Raw genomic sequence first — 27914 nt, forward strand, 5'->3', positions numbered from 1 at the left:
TTGGGGGATCCCAGGGTGGGAGGCCGCCTGCTACAGTTCGCCCAGTGTTGGTCGACCACTACGACAGACACTTGGGTTCTGGAGGTGGTTTCCCACGGATACGCCCTCTCCTTCCGGCACAGACCCCCGGCTCGCTTCTTCACCACGGGTCTCCCATCAGACCGGAACAAGGCTACGGAGCTGCGGAAGGTATTGCACACTATGCTCCAGGCTGGAGTTATAGTGGCGGTTCCATTCTCCCAGAGGGGCCAGGGTTTCTATTCAAATCTATTTTTGGTACAGAAACCCAATGGGTCATATCGTCCGATTCTCAACCTCAAAGCACTCAACAAGTCTTTGCGGGTCCCGAAGTTTCGGATGGAGACCCTACGGTCCATCATTCTGGCGCTGGAACCTGGGGACTACTTGGTGTCATTGGACATACAGGACGCTTACCTGCATGTCCCTATTCTTTGGCGCCATCAACAGTTCCTCAGGTTTGCAATCAGCAGCGACCACTTCCAGTTTCGGGCGTTACCTTTTGGCCTGGCAACAGCACCACGTGTTTTCACCAAGGTGATGGCGGTCATGGCGGCTTCTCTGCGGCTGCAGGGAGTCCGCATGTTGCCGTATTTGGACGACCTGTTATTGGTGGCAGGATCTCCAGAGCTCCTGTTACGCCACTTGGACCTGACCATTGCACTGCTGCAACGGCACGGCTGGCTAATCAACTGGCAGAAGTCCACTCTAATCCCGTCTCGGAGGATTCTGCATCTTGGAGCCTTATTGGACTCGGGACAGCAAAGGATCTTCGTGACGGAGGACAAGATCTCTGCTTTACAGTCAAGGGTGCGCAGTTGTCTGCACAGCCGCCGGGTGTCCTTACACTCGGCGATGAGGTTACTGGGCTCCATGGTGTCGGTGTTCGACATGGTGGAATACGCCCAGTTTCACTCCAGACCTCTGCAGCACCTGATCCTGTCCAAGTGGAACGGGCTGACTCAGTCTCTGAAGTCCCAGACGATTGTGCTCACCCAGGAGGTTCGCCTGTCCCTTACGTGGTGGTTACAGACGACCCACCTCAACAAGGGACGTCCGTTCTGGGTTCCAAATTGGGTCCTGTTGACAACAGACGCCAGTCTTCGGGGCTGGGGAGCAGTTTCGGGTCCACACTTGTTCCAGGGCAGGTGGACGCCGACAGAAGCGGAGCTTCCAATAAATATCTTGGAACTCCGTGCGGTCTTCAATGCTCTCCAGCAGGCACAGCGGTTTCTCCAGGGTCGCCCGGTGCAGGTCCAGTCGGACAACGCTACCACCGTGGCCTACATAAACAGGCAAGGAGGAACTCGCAGTCGGGCGGCTCTCGTAGAGGTCTCTCGGATCCTGGTTTGGGCGGAGCGCAATCTTCCGGCCATATCAGCGGTCTTCATCCCGGGAGTGCTCAATTGGGAGGCGGACTTTCTAAGTCGCCAGGACGTTCATCCGGGGGAATGGTCCCTGCACCCGGACGTTTTTCAACTACTGGTGGACAGGTGGGGTCTTCCAGAAATCGACCTCATGGCGTCCCGGCACAACAACAAGTTGCCGGTGTACGGGTCTCGCACAAGAGACGAAGGGGCGTCTCTGGTGGATGCTCTGTCCGTCCGGTGGACGTTCCGGTTCGCATACCTGTTCCCTCCGGTCTCCCTTCTTCCACGGGTAATCCGGAAATTCAAACAGGAAGGAGGGACGCTCCTGTTGATAGCTCCCGCGTGGCCCAGACGGCACTGGTTCTCAGACCTTCAGGGTCTGTCCGTGGACATTCCTCTGCGGTTGCCGCTACGACCGGACCTTCTGTCTCAGGGTCCTTGCCTTCACCCGGACCTGACTCGGCTGTCTTTGACGGCGTGGCTGTTGAGACGGCCATGCTGAGGTCCCGGGGGTTTTCCAGCTCTGTGGTGCGTACCATGTTACGAGCTCGGAAACCGTCTTCCGCGAGGATATACCATCGCGTGTGGCATACGTTCTTCCAGTGGTGTCGACCGAGAGGTTATGTACCGCGGGAGTTTCGTCTGTCTCGGATTCTCGCCTTCCTGCAAGCGGGACTAGATCATGGGCTTCGCCTTGCTTCTTTGAAGGTACAGGTTTCGGCCCTATCTGTCTGGTTTCACCGTAGGATTGCTACAATCCCGGATGTGCGCACCTTTATGCAGGGTGTTCTCCGCATTCAGCCGCCCTTTGTTCCACCTGTGGCGCCTTGGGATTTGGCTGTGGTCCTGAGGGCTCTCCAAGGACCGCCGTTTGAACCACTGGGCTCAGTGGATCTTAAATGGCTAACAGCTAAGACTGTTTTCCTTCTGGCCATTGCTTCGGCCAGACGTGTTTCTGAGTTAGAGGCTCTTTATTGTAGACCCCCTTTCTTGGTTTTTTATGGGAACAGGGCAGTGCTCCGCACTCGGCCCGAGTTTCTTCCCAAAGTTGTTTCCCAGTTTCATATTAACGAGGAAATAGTTGTTCCGGCCTTTAACTCACCGGGTCTTTCCGTGGGTGAGGCCTCTTTGGATGTTGTGCGGGCCTTAAGGACTTATGTTGACCGCACTTCTTCGTTTAGGAAGTCGGACGCTTTGTTTGTCCTCTTTGGCTTCCGTAAAAAGGGTTGGCCTGCTTCAAAGCAAACTTTGGCAGCCTGGATCCGTATGGCTATTTCTGAAGCTTATCTTCATGAAGGCCTACCGGTCCCTCCTTCTCTGAAGGCTCATTCCACTAGATCTGTGGGTCCTTCGTGGGCAGCTCGACGTGGTGCCTCGGCAGTTCAGATCTGCAAGGCTGCTACGTGGTCTTCTGTCCATACCTTCGTGAGGTATTACAGGTTTGACACCTTCACCTCTCAGGATGCTTCCTTCGGGCGGCGGATTCTCCTTTCTGCACAGGAGCGTCCCCACCCTTAAAGGATACTGCTTTGGGACATCCCCAAGGTATCCTGTGGATACCCTATGGACCCTGAAGTAGAAAATATGAGATATGGTAAGAACTTACCCTTGTTATCTCTATTTCTACGAAGTCCATAGGGTTCCACAGGACTCCCGCCCTGTCGCACCTGTGCTGCAGATGGGCTTTGCTCTGGTCACCGGTTTTCCGTCTCCCTCTGGTGAGAATGTGATTCTTGTATGTGTCCAGATCTTTGTTCTCTCTCTTCCTTCTCCTCCTCCGGCCTATGGCTTGGTAACTAACTGAGGTGCCTTGGCCCGGGGGCGGGGTATAGGAGGGGGACCTAGTGCATCCTGGGAGGCTGAAAGCTTAACTCTTTGGTGCCCTGCGACTGACGTCACACCTATACCCCAAGGTATCCTGTGGAACCCTATGGACTTCGTAGAAATAGAGATAACAAGGGTAAGTTCTTACCATATCTCATATTATAAACCTTACTTATTATAAAAAGAAATGAAATAACTCATACCAATACAGATTCTAACATAAATGACAATGCTTTTACTTAAAGACAGAGTAATTATACATGTATTTTGCCAGTGCAGACTTACAACAAAAGGTTATATTAGCAGCAGTAAGGAATACTTATAAAATACATTTGTGACACCCAGTGTAGCATACCAGCCAGCCAATTTCATACATACGTCAACGGCACCAGCATCCCCAGACCCTCATTGTGTGCTCCCTCTCTCCTCTGTCTCCGACTGCTCCACCGACTCTGTCCCTGGTCAATACTTTATACTATCATCTGTCCATAGCCTCAATACATTTAAAATGGCGAATATTAATTAAATTAATATTCATACCTGCTAGACACTAATTGTTTATATGTCCTAACCATAATATAATGTTATCTTCTTGTTCTGTTCTCATATAGCTTCTAATTCCTGCTTCTTGTAAGCCAAGGCTATCTTGATTAGCCCTTTTTATTTATTATATCTGAAACTGGCTGTTTTCTCACAATAAAACTGACACAGATTTAAATCTATAAATCTTTATTGCTGAACCATTAAAATAAATGGCTGCTTCATCAGTTCTAACTTATGCATATCTCCGCAGTTAATCACACCCGCATAGAACTAAACACTAATCTCTATATACTTATTAATACATCATTTAAGATGCCTTTGGATAAAATATTAAACAAAATGACTGATGCAACAGGAACTCATCTATTTACTTTGGAGGGGGAAGGGTAGGTCTTAATCCTCTCCAGGGCTGAGACCATTCGACAAATGCAACCCAGCTACACCTCACACAAATATACTAATATTGAATATCATCTTAAACATGTATATATTCTACATTGCAATATAGGGAAAAATAAACGAACATAAACATGCATATATTCATGAATTGCTGAAGGAACATGTACATCCACATAATTCTGTGTTATCACGGTGTATATAAATATATATATATATATTTTAGTTGAGAAGTGTGTCTTTGTATTTGTCCTGATGACGAGTTTGATAATAAACTCGAAACGTTGATATGTGACAGAGTTATCTGTGTGGATTATTACCAAGACCGGAGAGTGACACCTACATTTGTTCTATCCACTATTCAGTGAGCACCACGGCAAGCTTACCTTGGATAAGGAGTGCCTACACCCTGGAAATTGTATGTAAGAAAGCACTTTGTGCTTCTCTTTTGTATGTGCACCCTGCAACTTAAACTGCCTGTCTCTCATCAGTGTACCTGAATCACCACTGATTAACATCTTGTCTGTGCACATTTAGCACAGTGTATTGTGGCTTTTAAACACTACAGCAATATTTCTTGTGGATATTGGAAGTACCTATGCATGTGTTCTCTTGCAGCAATATAGCCTGTAAGGATTGCTTTGGAACAATAACTATGACTATGATACAGTGAACCTTTTTCAAGATTTCTGTGATACATCAAGTTGTGTGTGACATAGTGCATAATACTGTGTGGAATATTGAAAGTCTCTCTCTGTACATGTTGCAGCATTGCATTTGAGTGATGTCTCACAATCAGATTGAATGAGTTAATATCAACTAAATCGACTATACAAAAAAGTCACACGTTTGTTGACATATTGAGTATTAAGTTGATACATATTGCTGTTACTGTTATCACAATGTCTTTAAGTAATATAGACACTGATGCAGGGGGTTACAATAGAGCTCATTTCCCCATAGGAGAAATACTATCCTTCTCAGACAGTGAGACTGAGGCGGTGTGGTTCAAAGAAAGACTTGAAGATACCATAGGAGACATTACATCTGAAGAAATATATCAATCATTATTGAAAATGAAAAAAAGAGAGATTGACTTTCTACTCCATGGTATCACCCTATCAGAATACCATAGGGAAAAAAAGATCCCCAGAGGGTTTAGAGTTAAAAATATGCCTACAATTGGCAGATTCAATAATGAATTCTGCCGACGTTGGGTTGCCATGCTGAACAAGTGTGCTTTCGATCTAATGACACTGGTAATAGAAGAATCAGCACGTGAATTAACCCTTTGTAGATCTAAGATCAAAGAGTATGAAGATCTACACTTAAATGCTCTTATTAATGATACCTCTAACCCATGGATGGATAAATTGACTCAACAGTTAGTAACTGTCAAAAAAGATCTCGTCAACTTTAAAAAACAGAAACTTGAAAAGGTCAATAAAGACTATAGTGAACATCGAGTTTACAGATGGTTGGATAGTGGTAATCCACAAACAGGCAAACAACGATTCACTGGCCCCCGTAGACGCCATTGGAAACCAGAGCAATCAATAACAAGTGACATTTGTTCCTCATCAGGAGAGGATAATCACTCCATACAGGGTGCACATATTTCCGGCAGACCCCCTTTAGGGGTGAATACCCGTGCAAGGCACGACCAAAATGGAGGAAAACCCGTAGAGGTGGCCAATGCCGCCGTGGCACTACCCAGAGGGAAAGGCAGGGGATGCAAGAAATAAGCACTGTATTTAATTTGTCATCTAGAAGTTTCTCTTACGCAGAAATGAGAGTGCTCAATAAAGGACTGAGCTTTATACCTACTGTATCATTCAATGACTTTGAATGGAAGGTTGAACAGAACTTACTATATCGTCAATTAAAACTACGTGAGTTTTTTGGCAAAGACACAACGATGATGACTGATATATCGGATAGAAAATTTAAAAAGAAGTCACAATTTGATCCTATTTCACATAATGTATCAATACAGAGTTTCATGAAGGCATTAGACATACAAGTACTGGAAAATATAAAGAAGGCACCAAAGATTAGGTATAACCTAACACGAGAAGAACGTAAAGCGGTCAAAGATCTCAGTTCATATAATGATGTACTATTCCGCCCCGCCGATAAGGGGGGTGGGATTGTAATCCAAGATGTTGGGGATTATATAGAAGAACTGGAAAGACAACTCTCTGATGAAAATGTATATACCAAGTTGGACTCCAACCCAACGGCCAAATTTAAGGAACAACTGGACACAGCAGTGATGAACCGATATATCGATACGGATACATGTGAATTCTTAAAAACAGAACATCCTAGAGCTCCATTATTATACAGTGTACCCAAAATTCATAAGGATCTAACTAGACCTCCGGGACGCCCGATAATATTGGCCAGGGGCTCTCTTCTTAGCCATGTCTCCGAATATATTGATCATTTTATCCAACCATGTGTACAGGCTGAACCCACTTATTTAAAAGACACAACAATGTTGTTAAACAAACTGGAGGAATTGGGAGAGCTGCCCCCGAATGTGTGGATGTGTACGTTGGATATAACGAGTTTATATACAAACATACCACACAGGGAGGGAATGAAGGCTACATTTGACCTTCTTAAAAACAACAGCTTCTATAAGGGTCCCAATTTATCCTTTTTGATGTCCTTGTTGGAAGAGGTATTATATAAAAATTACTTTTACTTTAATGGAAAATTCTATTTGCAACGCATGGGATGCGCCATGGGTTCCCATGTCGCATCGGCGTATGCGAATAGTTATATGTTTGCCATAGAAAAATTATTTTTTTTCAACAGGGAAGTGAGGGATAAGATAATATTCTACAGTCGTTTTATTGATGACGTTATCCTATTTTGGCAAGGGAATTATAATGAATTCCAAACCTTAATGGAGGATATTAACAGTAGACAATGTCCTATCAAGTTTACGTTTAATCTGAGTCTGGAACAGATACAATTCTTGGATGTGACCATAAAGAGGGAAGAAAACAAGTTAAACACATATATCTTCTCTAAACCCACAGACCGCAACACGTTATTGGTAGCATCTAGTTTCCATCCGATTGCCACTAAAACTAGTTTGCCATTTTCACAATTAGTGAGGGTTAAAAGAATAACGAGTGATGGAGATCAATTAGAACATGATCTAAATAAAATGTGTAATAGATTTAAAGATAGGGGATATGCACCAAGAACCCTGCAACAAGCCAAGGATAGAGTGGGAAAACTCACTAGAGGTGATTTACTAAAGAAAAGTCTTAAAAAAAGTGATGAGAACGTGGGGAAGATTAATTGGCCACGTAAATACAGTGTTGCCAATAGCATTATAAATAATAGTACTCGCTCCCTGTGGCCTATTGTACAAAATGATAAGGACCTTAAAGGCCTTAAACACACAATAATACGTCCGTGTTTAAAAAGGAATAGGAACCTCAGAGATCTATTAGTTAAATCTGACATCACAGAGTTGAATAAATTACCTAATATACAAAAGAAAAGCGGAGGTTGCTATAAATTTATGGGCTGCGTGACATGTGGCCATATGATCACGGGCACATTTTTCACGCATCCCCATACAGGACGTCACGCATCCCCATACAGGACGCAAATTCCCAATAAAATACCCACTTACCTGTACAAGCTCTTTTGTTATATATCTGATTAAGTGCCCATGCGGGCTGTGCTATGTGGGTAAGACCATCCGTACTTTCAAAGAACGAATGGCACTACACAGATCAGCCATCAGAATGGCAATTAATGAAAAATGTCAGAGCAGCCGGTGGCTAGACACTTTTGTGAAAAGAAGCACAATATGGCTAACTTAAGACACATGGTCATAGACCACATACCGGAAAACCCTAGGGGTGGTGACCGACATAAAGCTTTGTTAAGATTAGAAACCAAATGGATATATTTACTAGATACCATCAAACCTAAGGGTCTTAATGAGCAGTTGGTCTTTTCAGCATTCATTTGAGACGAAATAAGCCTATGCATTGTAGTATTAGAATGTTGAGGATTGATGGTTATAAATTAGTAGGGCTCTAATCTTAAAAATAATTATCTAATAGATACAAAAGATGTGATATTAGAGATATATTTACCTCATGTATGTAATACAGTGTATAAATTGTTGCCTATAATGTGGGCTTTTGACATATGCATTAGTAACAACCATTATCCCAAAAATTACCTACTCTTAGGATCGAAGTATTTATTTATGCATACAGAAATTAGCTGTAGTTTTTAGTGCACTTATTTGTTTATTTGTTTATTTTTCAATATCCATTAGGTGATGTTTCACACGATATGTGATTTTTGTACATGGACAGTGCGTGCACGGTCCCCTAGGCAACGCAATGGCAGCGGTGATGTCATCGGTGAGCGCCGATGCCTGAGCGGCAGCCGGAAGTCGCGCTGAACGGGGCCGGACACGCGCGTCCGAGGGGGGCATACAGGTGTATATAAGGTGAGAAGTGTGTCTTTGTATTTGTCCTGATGACGAGTTTGATAATAAACTCGAAACGTTGATATGTGACAGAGTTACCTGTGTGGATTATTACCAAGACCGGAGAGTGACACCTACATTTGTTCTATCCACTATTCAGTGAGCACCACGGCAAGCTTACCTTGGATAAGGAGTGCCTACACCCTGGAAATTGTGTATATATATATATATATATATATATATATACTGTATATATGTAGACGCATTTAGATACATGTGTTGGGAGGGATGTGTGGGTTGTGTGGAGGAGGGGTTATGGGGGGGCCCAGAAATAGCAGTGCAACGGGCCCCAAGATTTCTGTTGCTGGCCCTGCTCAATGATAACTATTGTTTTGCAGGTATTGTGAATTTACCTTCAGTGACAGAAATGGAAGCTCATTATAAGAAGAGTATGGAACGTAAAAGGAAGTGGTAAGTATACCAACATACCTACAACTATTTACGTTTTGCAAAGTTGCTACTTAGTAATATGTACAGTGCAAGCAGAGTTGATTTGAAAGGTAAGAAAACACAAAGGGGAAATGTAGTAGCCTGCAAGATGCAGTAATTGTCACAATACCAGTGAGTCTGACAATATTTTATTAAAGTGGCTTCCTGAGGAATCGATGGTAATTGACAGCTCGCCCCGTTTGGTAGGCATGGCCGGGGGGGTTGGCTTCACAAACAGAGGCGTTCCAAAGGGAACGCCTGCCATTGTTGGGTGGCCCCACTGGCAACACAAGTGATGTCAGTGGAAGAGCTTCCAGCTCTATTAGAGCCAGAAGCTCTCCGGGGCTTGCGGCCATGAGACCCTAGCACAAGGTTCTCATCACAAGCCCGATGGTCACGATGGTCTTGACCATCGCGACCATCATCCTGGCCACTCGCAATAGCTGTGGGTGGTCACCCACAGCTTTGTGAGCGGCCAGGAGGCCGCACACAAAAAACCGCCCAGATTCAGAGCGAGCGCTCTTTCAGCGCATCCGGCCTAAATCCACACACAACTAGTAGAAAAGGGAAGAGAACAGATCCATGACAATCCAAGAATAAAATAAACTTTACCAAATTGAAGTGAAGAAAACTGCAATGGAAGTGATAAGGAAGAATGAAAGGGAGGAGGTCATGTATAGACTGAGCTGTCAAATTGAAACCAACAGATTACTGACAGACTGCACCACCTATACAGTTCTTGTCTGTGATCCAACTGAAGCCTACAAAAAATAACTACAATATTTTCTAGAAGAAGGTCACCATTTAGGCATTCTAGTAAACAAAGAACTTGACCATTTCTACAAAATCCATCCAAAAATCATGTTGTTTTACCACTCCCTTAAAATCCATGAGTACCGTAGAAATCTACTGGGCCACCCCATTGTACAGTGTCAGGCATTGACTCTTTTAGTTCAAACCTCTCTGGCTATATAGACTATTTTCTAGGGGTGAGCGGGTTCGGTTTTACTCGGTTTTACTCGGATCTTTTTATTGGCTATCGCCGAACACGTGTTTTGGATAGCGAATAAAATCGAGCCGAATTTGCGGTAAAGTGGCGATAAGAACCGAGTAAAACCGAGTAAAACCGAACCCGCTCACCCCTACTATTTTCTACAACCACTGGTTAGCAAACAAAGAAGCTATATGAATCAGATTATTAAAAGAAAGGCACTGACGCTGTCAAGCAAATCACTTAAGTGACAAAATATTATTGTGGGTTTATATGTTTATAGATTGAGTCTCCCATATCCAAATATTCCGAAATACGGCATATTCTGAAATACGGAATTTTTTTTGCAGGACTCAGATAATGAAACCTTTGATTTTTGAGGGTTCAATGTACACAAACTTTGTCTAGGGCACAAATTATTAAAAATATTGTATAAAATTACCTTCAGGCTCTGTGTATAAGGTGTATATGAAACATAAATGAATTTCATTTCTGTACACAAACTTTGTTTGAGCCACAAAATTATTGCAAATATTGTATAAAATTACCTCCAGGCTGTGTGTATAAGGTGTATATAACACATAAATGCTTTCTGTGTGTATATTGGGGTCCCATCCCCAAGATATTTCATTATGATATTATGATATGCAAATATTCCAAAATACGGAATATTCCGTTATCCAAAATACCCCTGGTCTCATGCATTTTGGATATGGGAGACTCAACCTGTATATACACACAGGTATATTAAACCTTATATGAAATAAATATATTTTTTTATTTATCTGCACATTTATGCTGCTGTTATAAATAAGGTAGTGGCTTTATTCACTATATGAACACTATATGAAAATATAACAACGCAATTGTGTATATATTGAAAAAACGTATGTAACCGTGTGAGATAGAAATACATAAATATTTATTAGACATGAAAATCTAAAAACAATAAAGTCAAATTCACATGTTAAAACACTAGTTGCATGAACATAGAGGGTAAAATTCACATGTATAAAACTTTTTTATATTTAAGTCCTGAATGAGCTGTATATCACTGTGTTGAAATAGTCACTGGTGTTTTTACAAAGAAATTCTTTGACTAGAGTAATTACTATTTCCACATGTGAAGTCCAAAGCAATTAAAGTAAAGAAATACTAAATGGGGTAGATAATATCCCTGTAGCTGCATGCAGTCCCTCCAGAGTTTTTATGAATCCATCAGAATTTATCTCGGACCACAACTATTTCTGAAACAAAACCACAAATAGGTAACCAATGGGTCTCCTTGGTGCTTGAGAAGATGGATCACTTCACTCTACAGGTGCATACTTCTTAGACCTTGAATCTCAAAAAGAAACATAAAAACAAACAATAGTGCAATATTGTTAAATAAGAATCAGTTCCTATGTGTGTGCCAGGTAAAAACTGTACCATTGAGTATGGTCCACTATAATAAGCAGACAATTGCACTTAAGCTGTACACATGTCTTTCACTGGCTATCTGGAAACTGATTTTCTCCTATTTCTCCCGATTAATCCTCTTTTCAAGTTAGTTGAACATAGGAACTGATTCTTATTTAACAATATTGCACTATTGTTTGTTTTTTATGTTTCTTTTTGAGATTCATGGTCTAAGAAGTATGCACCTTTAGAGTGAAGTGATCCATCTTATCAAGTGCCAAGGATACTTATTGGTTACTTATTTGTGGCATTTGTATGTTATTTGTGGTGTGTGGTGATACATCATTTACCTTTTGAGTCATATTGGCAGCTTTTCTAGCGCACTGATTTTTTCCATATATTTTTTATATTTCTGGAACGAAGGCCAGTTCTATAAACAAACAACTGAAACTGCAATAGACACACATTTCACGCCAAGCTGCGCAAAATTCTTTGTAGCTAAAAGGAAGGATGATTTAATTTAGAATAATAATTTGTTTATCACCCATCTGAAATGCTGCATCAGGTTAATAGATGATATTCTTTTCATTGGGTGGGAGAAGAACCACAACTACAGTCATTCTTCATATACATCAAAAACAGCACCCTAAATTAGGAATTCACCTCCAGCTGTAGCCAAGAAAGAATTTGCTTTTTAAACATCGAGATCTACAGTATTTAGAAGATTGATCACTAAAGACTAAAACATTCATCAAATATGCAGATTGCAACAATTACCTTCTGGCTTCCAGCAATCATCACCCCAAATGGATCCAAAATATCCAAGAGGGACAATTTCAGAGGATAAATAGGAATTACACCAGTGATGATGTAGTTGAAGAACAAACTGCGTCTCTAAAAAATAAGTTTCTCGGAAAAAGATATGTTTCTGTAGATGTGTATAAATCATTTAGTAAAGTAAGAAACATGAATCAAAACAAACTTTTAAAGTACAACTCCAAGAAGAACCCACAGAACCCAACAGAGATTACATACTGTACATCACTGAGTTCAACAGCAGCACATAATAGTGAGAAAAAATTCTTAAAGACAACTGTCATCTACTTACTCTGGACAATGACTTGAATGACTCAATACCCAGCAAACCAACATTAATTTTCATAAAGGGGCAGATATTGAAGAATATACTGACTGCAAGTTATATTCCAATTCCAATTCACATTACAAATCAATATAACAAGGGATATCACTTTTGAAACAACTGTGCAGAATGTAGAAACATTGGAACCACTACCATGAAACCTATTGTCTCATTCAAATCAAATACCAATAAAATGTTTTCAAAGTAAAAAATCCCATCAGTTGCCATACAAAAGGACTCCTATATCTACTGGAGTGCCCATGGGGACTTCAGTATGTGGGCCAGACAAAAGGAAAAATGAAAATAAGAATAAGAGAACACATTTACAATGTAAAAAGATGCCTCACTACTCATAGTGACTCTAATATTTCTTTCTTAAAACATGGAAAAGACCCTAAAGGTTTAAAGTTCTATGGAATTTGAACAGTGAGAGAGACTGGAGGGGAGGAAATTTCAATGAGAATCTCTCAAAATAAGAAGTCAAATGGATCTACAAATTGAAGTGCCTTGCACCTTATTGCCTGGGACTTTGATCTACAGTAGGCTCAACTCTCAAACACTAGTTGTCAGGTTCTGTGATTTGTTTGGTTTAAAAAGCAGGGACCAAGGTTTGATTCTGATTGGAGGGTGTGTGGAGAAAACTGTGACATCTGAGCAGGTTTCTCTTCACACAATGGGAACATAAATAGAAACACAATAGGAATGTGTTAGAAGACTGACAGTACTTCTGGATGTAGCACAGTTGAGTGGAAGGCTCAGTAGTAGCATGGCTGAGCGGATGGCTCAGTGGTAGAATACTCAGGAGTGGAATAGTAAAACTAGTTGTTTGAGCAGTGTGTATTGCAGGTGGTGCTAGTGAACACTTGCTGAGAAGTAGTGTTACTTGATATTGAGCAATGTAAACTGCAGGTGGTGCTGATGAGCACTTGCTGAAATAAAATAAATATGCTAGATACTTGAACAGTGTCAACTGAAGGCGGTGCTGGTGAGCACTTGATAAGAAGAAATAGGAATGTTTAATACTTGAGCAGTATAAACTGCAGGTGGTACTGGCATGCTTTTACTGAATATAAATAATAGGGATATGCTGGAATTCATAATAAACAACTACAAGCTGCAACAGGACTGCATTATAGTGGATAGATAGGACAGATGTAATATAGACAACCCAGGGGCTGTTGGAAACACAGAAAAGGATGCAGAAAGCAGCAGTACTGTATGTGCTAATACTGAACTATAACAGCAGTGTATGGAAGACATACTGTGGAGCCTAACTCTGGAATCTGCAGTTAGGAACAACAGGCAGGAGTCATCAGAAGTTGTACTGGCAATGTGTAATGGCCATAAAGAGACTTATATAGAAAGCCCTGGCTGTGGATTGGACACAGAAGTCATGTTCTGGAGATCCGGACCAGGATTGGAGGAGCTGAGATCAGCTGACTCTGAGCAAGATGGCAGCCCCAATGACCTGGCTGTACCAGCTCCAGATGAAGTCTGATGCTTTTGGGATCTACTGCAATTCTCAAATTCTCTACCTCTCTATTTTTGGCATGGAGTTTATTAATGAAAATACTGTATATTGTGATTTTGCTAGGGAATCTTGTTAAATAACCAAAGAAGCAAGGTGTATATAAAAATAATGTTTCAGTAATAGTAACAAAAGAAGATGAATTTGAAATAGCAGGTTAGTTTACTCAAAAAGAGCTTGAATGCGCCCATAAAACCATAGACAAAGCTTGTACCTGGTCTTCATTTTAACAGGGCTTCAAAGTTCACTCTCAAAGACTTATTGCAGCATGTACTGTTTGGGTGCTCACATAAAATTTTATTATATTATGGTGACAACGTTGACACCTGTCACAGAATGAATGGTTAGTAGAAAGTATGCATGTACCGGTCAATTTGTTTCGATTATTTGTTTTATACTATAAGCATTAAAAGGCTTTATATTTTACTTTTAAATGCATGACATTAACGTCTATGTGCGCGAGCAGGAGAGATTGAATATGAGCCAAGATTATTTATTCTTTTAAGAGACAGTTGTATTATTATCATTGTGAACAATATATTTCCCTTCTCAACAGTTTTGGAAAGGGCAGAAGCCAGACTCTGCAAATATACTTTATTGAGTACATGGATGAAGTTGCTGTGGAGATTGGAATTCGCCCCAACATCCTACATCTGATACGTACAGATCCTAGACTAGCCTGGAATGTATTTTTTGGCCCATGCACACCATACCAGTATCGTCTAACAGGTCCTGGCAAATGGAGCGGAGCCAGAAAAGCAATCCTGACCCAGTGGAGCCGAACACTAAGCCCAGCCAGGACTCGTGTTGTTTGCAAATCTACAGACTCTAGACCAAGGTTGAAAAAAATAATTAGCCTCTGTGGATTGGTGGCAGCAATTTTGCTAACTTTCTATTGTGTCACATTGAAAACATTAATATGAGCCTTGATGTGTATGATTTACATGGATTCAACTGAAGAAATAGCATCTTTAAGATTACTTTAGATGTTATTTTTCTTAGTTTTAGAATTACAGAACTAAATTGAACTAATAATTATAAACAAAATTAGGGGGGAAAATTAAGATAATAATAATATTAGTTTACAAACAAAAATGCAAAACACACTATAGAAACTTTTAAATGATAAAAACACACCTGCTATTGTTCCATTGGTTCCAGTGATACAGGTGGTTGGATTTGCAGGCAGAGATGGTAGTGGCTGAAGATTTCAAAAGTTTGCACTAACCAGGGGGGGCAGTTGAGTGGATTGAGGGCGTATCTTGCCAAATGCAGATTGAGCACTTACTGTAGGTGTTTACACTGAAGTGGAAGAATATAACTATTTTAAATCAAAATGGAAGTGCAAGCACACATTTACAGGAGCTTTGGGAGCACAGTTTATTTTATTCTTCCACAAAAGGATTAGAGTTCTCCATTTCCTCTAATCGTCTGTAGATCAAGTAACGTCCCCATAAATGATAAAAAGAATGGTAGGGGAAGGCGGGGCTAGTTGTTACAAAAATACAGAAATTAAAATATCTCAAAGATATTTAATCACAATCAAACAGAAAAAATTACAACCAAAACAACATTCTTTTGTCTATTTATAATGGGTGTAAGTTACATCCAATAATTATTAATAACAATGAAAAACATGTTTTTCAGAACAAAATTGTAACAATCTGCCCCCGATGTGGAGTAAGTTATTACTGATAAAATAATCTATACAAAATCTTAATATAAAAAGTGTTCATTAGGAAACTTTGTACGTTTATCACAAAATCACATTAGGTATGTATTTGGTATATAGTCTGATGACAATGACAGACATCACTCACCGTCTTCACTGCTGACTTCTGATTCGCAATTAGTGCAAGTAAATGCTACTGCATCACCTCTTACGCAAGGAATATGAGGCCACCCTTTACATGCAATACACTGGTCCCACTCCTGGCCAGGTTTCAACACATTGTAACTCTTAGCAACATTATACAGAAACACTCATCTTCAGAACTCGAAGTTTTTTGTAACAACTTGCCCCAAGTGACGTCAGATAACCAAGATGGCCATAGATCAATTTCTGTGCTTCAATTCACGATTATAGCAATGATTATAAATATACTAATGGTCTGTGATTCTAGCAAAATGATGGATAAACCTTTACTTTTAACAGTCCAGCCAAGATACGACTTCAAATCTAAGTGAAAAATATTACTTTGGACAAGAAAAACGAGTTACTTTAGGTACCTATTACATAAACATGTCGGCATTAGTGTCGTTTCACTGAGCACTGATGGTAACATGTTTAAACTTTTCCAGTCTCACGAGCCGCGGTGTGACGTGGCTATGGTTTTAGATTCATTGTAACAACTTGTCTCTGTAGCAACTAGCCCTGCCTTCCCCCTACACTTTCCAGTTGCACTTTTGCAGTAGAACATACTGTATTTCTAGTAGAGGTGAGCAGTTCGGTTTTGATTCTGTTTGCCAAATTAGCCCAAGTTCAGATTTATCTTATCGGCTATCCAAAACACCTGAGAGCTGGATAACCAATAAGATGCCGCTTTTGAGATCCAAACAAAACTGAGTAAAACCAAAGGCTCATTTGTAATTTATAGGCATAATTTGTTCAATATGACAAAAAGCACTCAAACACTCAAAAGTGCCAAATGTAATATATAACGCAAAAGTGGAGAGAGTCCTGCACAAGATAGCTCTTATAACAATTATTCAAGTAGTTATTCATTAGTGTCCTGGTAATATCCAGAACCTATACTAAGCAATACTTTGGGATCTATTCATGATGTTATTATAGGGGTCTGAACTGACCCCAATAGTTAACATTGTAACTCGCCGCGGAGGCCGGAGCAATTCTTTATTGCTCCGGTGCGGAGACAGCTGACCCGAAAATCAGGTGTTCCTGCGAGCGGCTTCACTGCTCCTTTCGGACACTAGTGCGCATGTGTGACCTACACTTGGGGTGCCCCACATTTGAGTCTATGTATATACATATATATATATAATAGTGTTTTAGGCGTATAGGTTATGTTTTAAATTTCAAAATGTTATTGTGTCATACAGTATTTCTAAAATAAAGGTGGGAAGATTTAATCCCTATAAGTGAGTACACAGAAGTGTTCATCACTGTGTTTACAACATATAGACACATACAAAAACATTTTTTTTTAAATATATATACATATATATAGAGAGAGAGAGAGAGTTGGTAATTACCGATTTCTTGTAATGATTATTGTTAATCTGCAGATATATCACCACTGTAATAATAGGTATTAATAACTTACTTTCAGATTAACCAACTATCTTTATATTTAAAAAATATATATTTTTGTATTTGTCTATATGTTGTAAACACAGTGAGGAACACTTCTGTTTACTCACTTAGGGATTAATTCTTCCCACCTTTATTTTAGAAATATGATTTAATAAAGTTATGTATTTTAAAACATATAACCCATACACCAAAAGCACTATAATATATATACATAGACTTAAGTGTGCCCCCCCAAAAAAGTTTCTCTCAATTTTTTGCATCTTGCAAAAAAAAAAAAAATAACCTGTGCAAATGTAATATAGTATGGGGGGATGACAATGGGCCTGATTCAGACCCACTCGCGAGCGGCTGTCCGCTCGCAAGTGGGTCGATGTTATGCACTGAGCATGCGCACGACGGAGGGAGCTCCGTCGTGCGCATGCGCCAGACGCGACGAGCGAAGGAAAGTCCTTCGCTCGTTGTGTCCGATCAAAGGGGGCGTGCTGTCAATGTTGATTGACAGCACGCCCCCTTTGGTGGGCGTGCCGGGGGCGTGCCTCCCTGACGGGGGCGTTCCCACGGGAACGCCTCCCGTCAGAAGCCGGCCCACTGACATCACTAGTGATGTCAGTGGGAGTGATTTTGGCTCTGATAGAGCCAAAATCACTCCGGAGCTTGCGGTTGAAAACCTCAACCGCAGGCTCCGGCTCGCAATTTCGATGGTCGCGATGGTCTCGACCATCGCGGCCATCAAAATGCACGCTCGTATAGCCTGTGGGTGGTGACCCACAGCTATACGAGCGTCCAGGAGGACGCTCCATGAAAATGGAGCCCGGCCCTCATTCAGAGCGTGCGCTCTGCTCAGAGCGTACGGCTCTGAATGAGGGCCAATGTTCCTTGTGGTACTTTTCTCTGAATATAATAAACTATTCCTGAATGAATATAAAATATAATTATATTATTCAGCTCTGCGAGACTAATGACCTTTAGAATTATATGTTTGTGTAGACATACTGAAGTGGGATTTGATTTTGCTTTGTGAACATTTCAGTACAATAAACACTGCAAATTCCAAAATGAAATAGGAGAACAGTTCTTTTCTAACCATATTGTGAATTACAGTAATATGAAACTGGTCAATAGATTTGCACATTTTGTATTTTAAATCAAAACAGAAAAGAAAATGTACATGGGTAGTTTAAAAAAATATTTGTGTAATGTAATTTTGCTTATTTTGTTGTATGTTTTTTGTAGTAATGTTTGTCCAAAACCAACCTTTTAAAATCCAGTGGCAAACTCTCTTATTGCATAAGATCACATGCATTTTGTAATATGTTTCATTTGCTTATGAGCTTCTCAAATTACCTCCATATTTTAACGTTCTGTCATTTAGGCACAACAGTACATAAGCAATGTTCTTATCTTTAGTACAGTAGTCTGAATTCTACAGTTTCTATCAGGATTGCATTTTCTTGCTCATATTCTACTAGCTGAGATACCTGGCATTGCCCTTGTTGAAGACTGGACTCTGATGTACACCTGCATAGACTTTATTTGTCTACATTGTCCTTGCCTATAACCCCATTCCATTGATCCTGAAAAGGACCCCAGTTTGCTAACATGCATGCAAACAGTGGCGTAACTACCGTGGTTGTGAGGGGTGCGGTTGCTATGGTACCCGAGCTGTCTCTGTGGCCCACCACTCCCCCTGCACCCAGTCATTCACCCAAGGTGGGCCTGTCCAGTCAGGGCCACCGAGGGGGACCTGGGTGTCAGTGGTGTTGATTTGGTGCTGGCCCGCTAGCTGATTATAGCTGGCGCACCAGCAGGCATGCATGGAGAGACAATGCCACTGGTCGTGAGGCAATTAGAGTTCACAGGACAGCAGCCAATCAGGAGGTGAGTTGCTGAGGGGGCATAATGTGTAAGGGGCATTACTGTGTGGCATAATGTTATAAGGGCCATTACTGTGTCGCATAATGTGTAAGGGGCACTACTATTGTGTGGAATAATGTGTTATATGGGGCACTACTACTATGTGGCATAATCTATAAAATCCATTACTGTGTAGTATAATGTGTAAGGGGCATTACTGTGTAGTGTTAGGGGCATTATTGTGTGGCATAATGTATAAGGGGCACTACTACTGAATGGCAATAATGTGTATAAGGGGTACTACTTTGTGGCATAATCTGAATGGGCTCTATGTGGCATAACATGAATGAGCCCTGTGTGGGGGCAAATGTATGTTTTTTTTACCTTTTGGGGGTCCTTTTAAGATTTTGCTATGTAGCCCACAAAGTTCTTGTTACGTCCGTGCTTGCAAAAACAGAGGGCTGACTAATATATATATGGTCACTTTTAAAAGGACTAACTCTAAATTTAATATGAACTTGCATGAGTCATAAAGTTTGACACTTGCTCAGCCTGTGAGGTTAAAAGGATACTTTTGTAGCTTTCACATTTCAGAGTTTCACAATTTTTAGGGATTGTGTGACAGTGTGTAGCCCTGACAAAGTTCAAACATATGCAAAAACCTAATACTGGTCAAACTACACCACCCTGCCAAATTTGGTGGACCTAGGTCCAAAACTCTGGCTGTGCATAAAAGACAAACAGACAGACGGACAGACACACTTACTCACTTATCATACAGATAAAAGCTGGATCTTTGTTCTAATACCTTGGTATAAAACTTATATCTGCCCATGTCTCTGGCATGCTTGGCTGTCATTGATAGATCTGTTACATGTATGGTGCTGGATATTGCAGTCACATCTTAAAGGGACATTTGCTAAAATATGAAATATTTTTTAACTAAAAAAGTCTGTTCTGGTGGAATAAAACAGATATGCCCAAGCAATAGTTTATTTGATTGTGACCATTAAGAATAAAGTTCTATTACAGTCTTTACCAGAATGACAGAATGACTGTTCCCAACAGAGATGTTGGAATGATTTTATGTTGGGGGGGCAACATAGAATCTTTCTTCCCCTGACCCCTCTTGGTCAGTATCCTAACGCTACCCTTCCCTCACTGCACGCTAAACCTAACCTATCCCTAGTGCCTAAACCTAACCCTCCCCCCTAGTTCCTATGCTAACCCTACCATACTTGTGCCTAACCTTAAACCTCCCCTAGTGCCTAACCCTAACCCCTAACACTTATTGTCGGGATGCCGGTGCCTGGATTCTGACAGGGATTTCAGCGTCGGCATTCAAAGTGTCGGCATCCCAACTGTCGGTATTATGACCGCATCCCATTTTGACTGTTAACAAAAATTTGGTGTATGATACCTCTATTGTATGTCTAGACCTAAGTAAGCACCACTAGTGGGACAAGATCTTAATCCCTGAGGAAGTTTGGTTCAAACTAAATGCATTGGATGTTCCTGTTCTTCATGTAAAGTCACCACTATCTTATGAAGGAGTTCTGCCTAATTGGAAACTCCCATGGTGTCAGAGTTCAGCCGGGGATTGGCAGTCCCTTACCGTCCCGCCGACTTCCTCTGACTTCCCGGGCAGTCGGGCGGCTCGTGCGGCGACATGGGAGGTGCTGAGATCGGAGTCCCTGTCATGGGCGCCGCCATGACACTTCCTGCTCTGACTGCCTTTCCTCCCCTGACAGTCTGGCCGGTCAGCTGATGCTGTGGACCAATCAGTGGGCTTCCAGGGGTATATTTCTGGCTCCTGTGTATCAGGTAGTTGCCTGAACAACCATTGTCGCTGCTAGTGTTACTAGTGGTCTCTCCTTCCAGGTTCCCTTGCTTCCAGTGATCTATTCCTGTGTACAGCTATATCGTTTATCTCACCAGTGCTTTACCACCTCAGCCTGTGTGCAGCTATATCATTCATCTCACCAGTGCTTTACCACCTCAGCCTGTGTGCAGCTATATCATCCATCTCACCAGTGCTTTACCACCTCAGCCTGTGTGCAGCTATATTGTCAGTGTGTTACCACCTCACCTGTGTGCAGTATACCTCCATTACACCAGTGCATTACCACCGTCACCTGTGTGCAGTATACTATCCATTTCACCAGTGCTTTACCATCACTGTCTGAGTGTAGTTATACGTACCCACCTCTCCAGCGTTGTAATCTCTGGCTGGCTCCGGTGCCACTACCCACCTCATTACTGGACTCTGTGGTCCCTACCTATGTGTTACAGTATTGCATCGTGGTGCACTCTTTCTGACCGGCAACCCGGTAGAGTGTGTCCGCAGTGCACACTTCCTTGTACCTCAAGTACAGTGTCCCTACGTGCCCCTTACTGGCACCGGCCCTTTGGGCCACGAGTGTTCATCTCTCCTTTTTTCCCGCAGGCTTTGGTCACCTAGTCAAAGGACCGCGACCTGCTTACGAGGTGCAGCTCAAGCCCATATACCGATTGGTGGGGTCACTGGCGAACACCATCTCGTGAGTTAGATTCCGCACCTTTGACTAGGTCTCGCCAACGACCAAGACCCGTGGATGCGGAGGTCGTACATTCAGGCCCCTCACCTACGTTTCCTCCCGCAGCCTCAGGCCTCAGCTTCCAGAAAAACGCCTCCCAGCGTGACACATGGATTCCAAGAGGATCTGCAGTAAATGAATACAGTATCTCCTTTCCTGGAAGTTGGGTGACTTACATTTGACTGTTATGCTGTTTATCTAACTCTGACACTGTACTTAGTGCCCTAAGAGAAGGACTTTTATTACCCCCAAGTGGCTACACATGTAGACAATCACGATTTTAAATTCATCATTGCACCTAATATTAATCTAACATCCAAAAGCTGGTTTTGGTACATACTACACTATGACCGCTGGTCTATATATATATATATATATATATATATACTGACAAGAATCACATAGACCAGGTAAAATCCATCAGTAGCTTTATTGCTCACCACAGGCAGGTACACAGGATATGTCAGTTTCACAGGCAAGATGTTACACAGTTTTCCAAGCAGCAGTTTCCCCAGTGTCTCTGCAATTCTTAAACCAGCCTCACACAGGTGTCAAGTCAGCTGCCTTCTAGATTCTCTAGCTTCACCATAGGGTTGCTAGGAGGATCAGGCCCATCAAACTTTCTGGAAAGGGCATAAGCATTGAGGCGCTGTTTACCTGGATGATGCTGCAGCACAAACTTAAATGGCTGCAAAGACAAAAACCAACGAGTTACATGAGCATTCACTACTTTGTTCGTGTGCATCCACTGTAAAGGGGCATGATCTGTAACCAACACAAACTGCCGCCCCAACAAATAATATTTTAACGAGTCTACTGCCCACTTAACTGCCAAGCACTCTCGCTCCACCTTTGAGTACTTGCTCTCCCTGGGCAGCAATTTCCGGCTAAGGTAGAGGATGGGTTTCTCTTCCCCCTTCTACCACTTGGGAAAGGACTGCCCCCAATACTGTACCTGAGGCATCTGTCTGCAATATAAACTTTTAAAGTTAGGAGCCTTCAGAACAGGTTCTGCACACAAGGCGCGCCTTAAATCCCGCCATGCAGCTTTTGCTGCTCTAGACCATACTATTTTGTCTGGGGACTGTTTTTTTAAGACACTCTGTTAATGGTGCTGCCCTAGTGGCAAAATCACAAATGAATCTGCGGTAGTAACCCACTAGCCTAAGGAAAGTTCTGAGCTGGGATTTCCATTTGGGTTTAGGCCATGTGAGGACCACCTCCACCTTACTGGGCTGATGTTTTACCTGCCCTCTGCCTGCAATATATCCCAAATATTTTGCCTCCACCATTCCAGTGGCACACTTTTCAGGATTAGCAGTAAACCCATGTGCCCGTAAAGATTGCAACACTGCTTCTACTCTTGGTAGGTGTGTGTGACTCCCAGTCAGGGGCTAAAGATGACTATGTCATCTAGATATGCAGCTGCATATTCCTTGTGAGGCTGCACCAACCTGTTCATAGACCTCTGGAAGGTTGCCGGAGCCCCATGCAAACCAAACAGAAGCATTTTATACTGAAACAAACCTTCTGGGATAGAGAAGGTTGTTTTGGCCTTAGCAGTTTCATTTGAAGGAATCTGTCAATATCCTTTTGTCAAATCTAGGGTGGTGAGATACTGGCTGTTTGCTAAATTCTCCACCAGCTCGTCCACCTGGGGCATCGGATAGGAATCAAACTGTGACACTTTATTCAATTTGCAAAAATCATTGCAGAAGCTTAAAGCTGATGGCTTAGGCACTAAAACTATGGGATTATACCATTCGCTATTTGATTCCTCTATGACCCCTAGGCGCAGCATCTCCTCTACTTCCTGTATAACCGCTGCCTGCTTTGCCTCGGGTATATAGTATTGCCTCTGTTTTATTACCACCCAGGGAGGAGTAACTATATCATGCTGGATAATTTGGGTTTTTTCTGGAATGGCAGAGAACACATCTTGGTGCCGTGCTACTAAACTTACCGCCTCCTGTTTCTGGCAGGGAATAAGGGTAACTTTAATGGGTACCTGACATTCCGGGGTTTTCTTGGCAATCAAAGAGGGCTGACCAGCGCTCTCTTTCCAGAGTTTTAACAGGTTTATATGGTAGATCTACACTTCTTTCCTTCTACCCTCCTGTCGAACCTTATAAATAACAGTGGCGAGGCCTCTATAACTTCATAAGGGCCTCGCCACTGGGCATACATTTTGCTTTCAGTGGTGGGTACCAGAACCAGTACCTTGTCTCCCGGTTTAAAAGACAGATTAACTGCAGTCACGTCATATCGATGTTTTGCCACTTTTGTGTCCTATCCATGTGCTTGTTCACGAGTGGCGCAATTTGCCTTAAACGGCCATACAATTGGGTCACAAACTGAATGATGTTAGGCTCTTGACATGACCGTTGTTCCCACCCTTCTTTCAACAGATCTAAAATCCCTCTAGGTTGCCTCCCATACAGGAGTTCAAAGGGACTAAATCTTGTAGAGGATTGGGGTACTTCATAGAGGATTGGGGTACCTCTCGCACTGCAAACATTAAATTGGGTAGGAGTAAGTCCCATTTCACTTTTCCTCTGACACCGCCCTTTTATCATATGTTTAAGGGTCTGGTTAAAGTGTTCAACGAGCCCATCTGTTTGCGGGTGGTAAACTGAGGTAGTAATTCTATCCACCTTTAACAGTCGGCACATATCTTTCATTAGTTTAGAGACAAAAGGGGTACCTTGGTCTGTTAAGACCTCCTTTGGTATTCCCAAGCGGGTATATAGCATCAATAACTCCCGGGCAATAGTGCTAGATTTCATGTTACGTAGCGGGATGACCTCCGGGTACCTTGTGGCATATCTACCACCACTAATATGTATTGATGCCCACAAGCAATTTTTTAACCGGCCCTATCGGATCCATACAAATTCTCTCAAAAGGTTCGGAAAGGGAGGGGAACCAAGGGTGCCCGAAACCCTGGCAGGGGTGCTGTCTTCTGACACACTGGACATTCCTGAAAATACTTTTTTACTGCTGCATGAATGCCGGGCCAGAAGAATCTTAGCTGAATACGCTGGTGAGTTTTCTCCTCCCCCAAATGGCCACCCCACAGGTGTGTATGAGCCACCCTCAATACCAACTGCTTGTGTTTCTGGGGAACCAACAATTGGTCTACTCTCTTACCTTGCAAATATGTTACACGATATAACAAATCATTGTTCAATACAAATTAAGGTACACCTTCTGCTGATAATGCCGTGATTACTCTACCATATTCATCTACAACATTTTCAAATGCATTTATCAAGTTCCCATCTTTCTGTTGATCCTGGCCAAAGTCCTGCAAGGACATTTCCTTGCCAATGGGAATCCACTGTGTCTTAAGTCTCAATGCCCTCCGGCTGCTCACTGGCCAAGGAGGGCATACAGCCACCAGACTTTTATGAAACAGCAGAGCTTGGCTCCTGGGACACCACCTTCAGGGATCATCCTTTGATAGCTGTTGGCAGGTACACTTGGGGGCATTCCTCTACATCCCCATGTACACATATAATCTTTACCAGGGGTAGCACCTGATCAGCCCCAGGTGGAACCAGTTTGGCAGAGATGATGGCTAATTTGCTGTCAGTGGGGGTCATTCAGACCCGCTCGCGAGCAGCAGTACGCTCGCAAGCGGGTCGATGTTCCCCACTGCACATGCGCACGACAGAGGGAGCTCTGTCGTGCGCATGCGCGAGACCCGGGGCGCGACGTGCTGTTGATTGACAGCACGCCCCCCTTTGGAGGGCGTGCCTGCCAGACGGAGGCGTTCCAATGGGCCCTCCTCCATTTTCATGGAGGAGGGCCCTGATTCAGAGCGAGCGCTCTGGTCAGAGCGTCTGGCTCTGAATCAGGCCCAGTATCCACTAAGGCCCAAACCTCCCATCCTTCCACTCGCATCATCAAACAAAACAGTGTGGAGGAAGAATAGTGTAGCATTACTGGACTACAACTTGACGATCTTCCTGACTTGCTGACGTCATCCTGTGCCGCTGCTCACAACCACCGCTACCCCACTTACACTTCGTGCAGCTTCCTGTGCAGTGCAGGCGATTCAACACGCTGCCAGCACTAGAAGCCACAGATTAAGGTAGGGACAGGTAGGTCGCATTGGATTTAACATACCACTGCACGCTTGCTTGGACCTGCCATCAATTTTTCCTAAAAGATCTTAAACATATGGTTTCAGTGTTTTATGTTTGTTCGTTTGTTTGTACATATAATTTTTTTTTAATTTTTTTATTTTATTTTTTTATTGTTTAATTTTTTTGTTTTCCCTGATCTAGTTTTAACACGCGCTCGTTTTCCCTTTCCATACTTGATGTTTTTTAATTGAGCAGCTGTATAGACACACCTAGCGCAGTTCATTCATTTTTATTCTTTCCAGCACTACAGTCCGTTGGCTCGCCCTGCTTTGGGGAGTGCTGAGGCAAATGACAGAGCTCTTTGCTGCATAGTTATTTCCAGCAAGTCCCTGTTCGGATGCCAAATGTGAAAAGAATCACATTGACCAGGTAAAATCCATCAGCATCTTTATTTCTCACCACAGACAGGTAACACAGGGTATGGCAGTTTCACAGGCAAGATGTTACACAAAGTCTTCCAAACAGCAATATATTCAGTGGACTCACAGGTCCAGGAACCCTAACACTACTCACCCCAGGGCCTATAACCTGGGCGACTATCTAACCATCAGGATCAGCTTCCCCAGTGTCTCTGCAGCTCTTAAATCACCCTCACACAGGTGTCTGTAATCAGCTGCCTTTCCAGACTCTGATTGAGGCAACACCTCAATTGGACATTTCACATTCCTAATGCCTTTGCTCTGCCAATCCTGGGAGATCTGGACATTCCACATTCACTTCATGTTGAATTATGCTAACTCTGTCACAATATATATACATATATCTATTGGCATCTGCATATAAACACTCATGCTGGATACACACTGGCCAACACATCAGCCGTTCACTTGAATTCAATTCACAGATATGCACATCTGATGGTAGATATATCTACTCATCATGCGGTGTGTACAGGTGTACTCTACTGAATTGACAGGTAACAGTGCAGTGGTGGGGGCTGGAGGAGTTCCTTCGTGAGCCCTTGTCATCAGTAGTCTCAGTACTCAGCGGCGCCCTCCAATGAGTTTCGCCTTTAGGTAGCCACCTACTACTGCCTAATGGTAGCACCGGCAGTAAATATTGGTAGTTGTTCAATCACTTTAGTAATATCTCTCAGGTGCTTGATAGGGAGGGGTTATTCTAAACAAGAAACAGCAAAGGTTATCCCCCAGCACTCTGAATAATATCATCCCTAATACTAAAAGTGCCCATACATCAGTGACTGTTTGTCACGATCTGGCGAGGCGATGGGAAATGCCGGCTTTTCCGGGTGGAAACGCCGACCTCCATCCATCGATGTTCTGCGATCCGTTGCCAGATCGCAGACATTTCACATGTTTGACAGTTGCAATAATTTTTTGATCGCGATTTCAAATCGCCGAAATCCTACATGTTGGATTTCTGCGATCCTACGATGCCGGGATGCAGCATTGCGGGATTGCGGCAATCCATTGCTAATGTATTAGTCAAAGTCTAGGGGGGCGGAACCCCAAAAAGCCAGCAAAGGCCAGCCACCCCAGGGCAGCACACCTGTGAAAGGCTAAGGTGTTCATGTTAATAATAATAAATCAAATGCTATGTGTTAAAAGGTGATACACAGGTGAAATGTGTAATTAAAATACTAAAGTAGTATTAGGTCCTCAAAATGGCTCCTCAAATCGCAGCCATAAACTGTGTTCACTACAATCTGTAAATGCGAGCAAGTTGCATGTACCTCTGCAGCAGTAGAATATGTGCCAAGTTTTTGCAACATATACCTACACCCATGTTTTTAACAATTTCATTTGTTTGCAAAATATGCATCATATTCTCTTACAATCAAGCTTAAAAGATCTCTATAATGCAGCACATACAACTCACCATGCATAGTAACATACAGTATTTCTTTCACTTCTCTCTGTT

At 42.5% G+C, this 27914-nt stretch overlaps 1 protein-coding gene across 1 annotated transcript in view; it reads left to right on the forward strand.

The window, feature by feature from the left end:
• LOC148540773 (dimethylaniline monooxygenase [N-oxide-forming] 2-like) overlaps positions 1 to 17238 on the forward strand; it is a 53474-nt gene extending 36236 nt beyond the window's left edge. Inside the window, exons 6-7 of the mRNA XM_088481709.1 lie at positions 9027 to 9099; positions 14735 to 17238. Coding sequence (XP_088337835.1) covers positions 9027 to 9099; positions 14735 to 15101 — 440 coding nt within the window. The 3' untranslated portion in view covers positions 15102 to 17238. The remainder of the gene's footprint in view (positions 1 to 9026; positions 9100 to 14734) is intronic.
• Positions 17239 to 27914: the final 10676 nt, after the last annotated feature.

The sequence above is a fragment of the Taudactylus pleione genome, unplaced genomic scaffold (assembly GCF_031769625.1).
Source record: "Taudactylus pleione unplaced genomic scaffold, aTauple2 ptg000017l, whole genome shotgun sequence".
In the NCBI taxonomy this organism is placed as follows: Eukaryota; Metazoa; Chordata; class Amphibia; order Anura; family Myobatrachidae; genus Taudactylus; species Taudactylus pleione.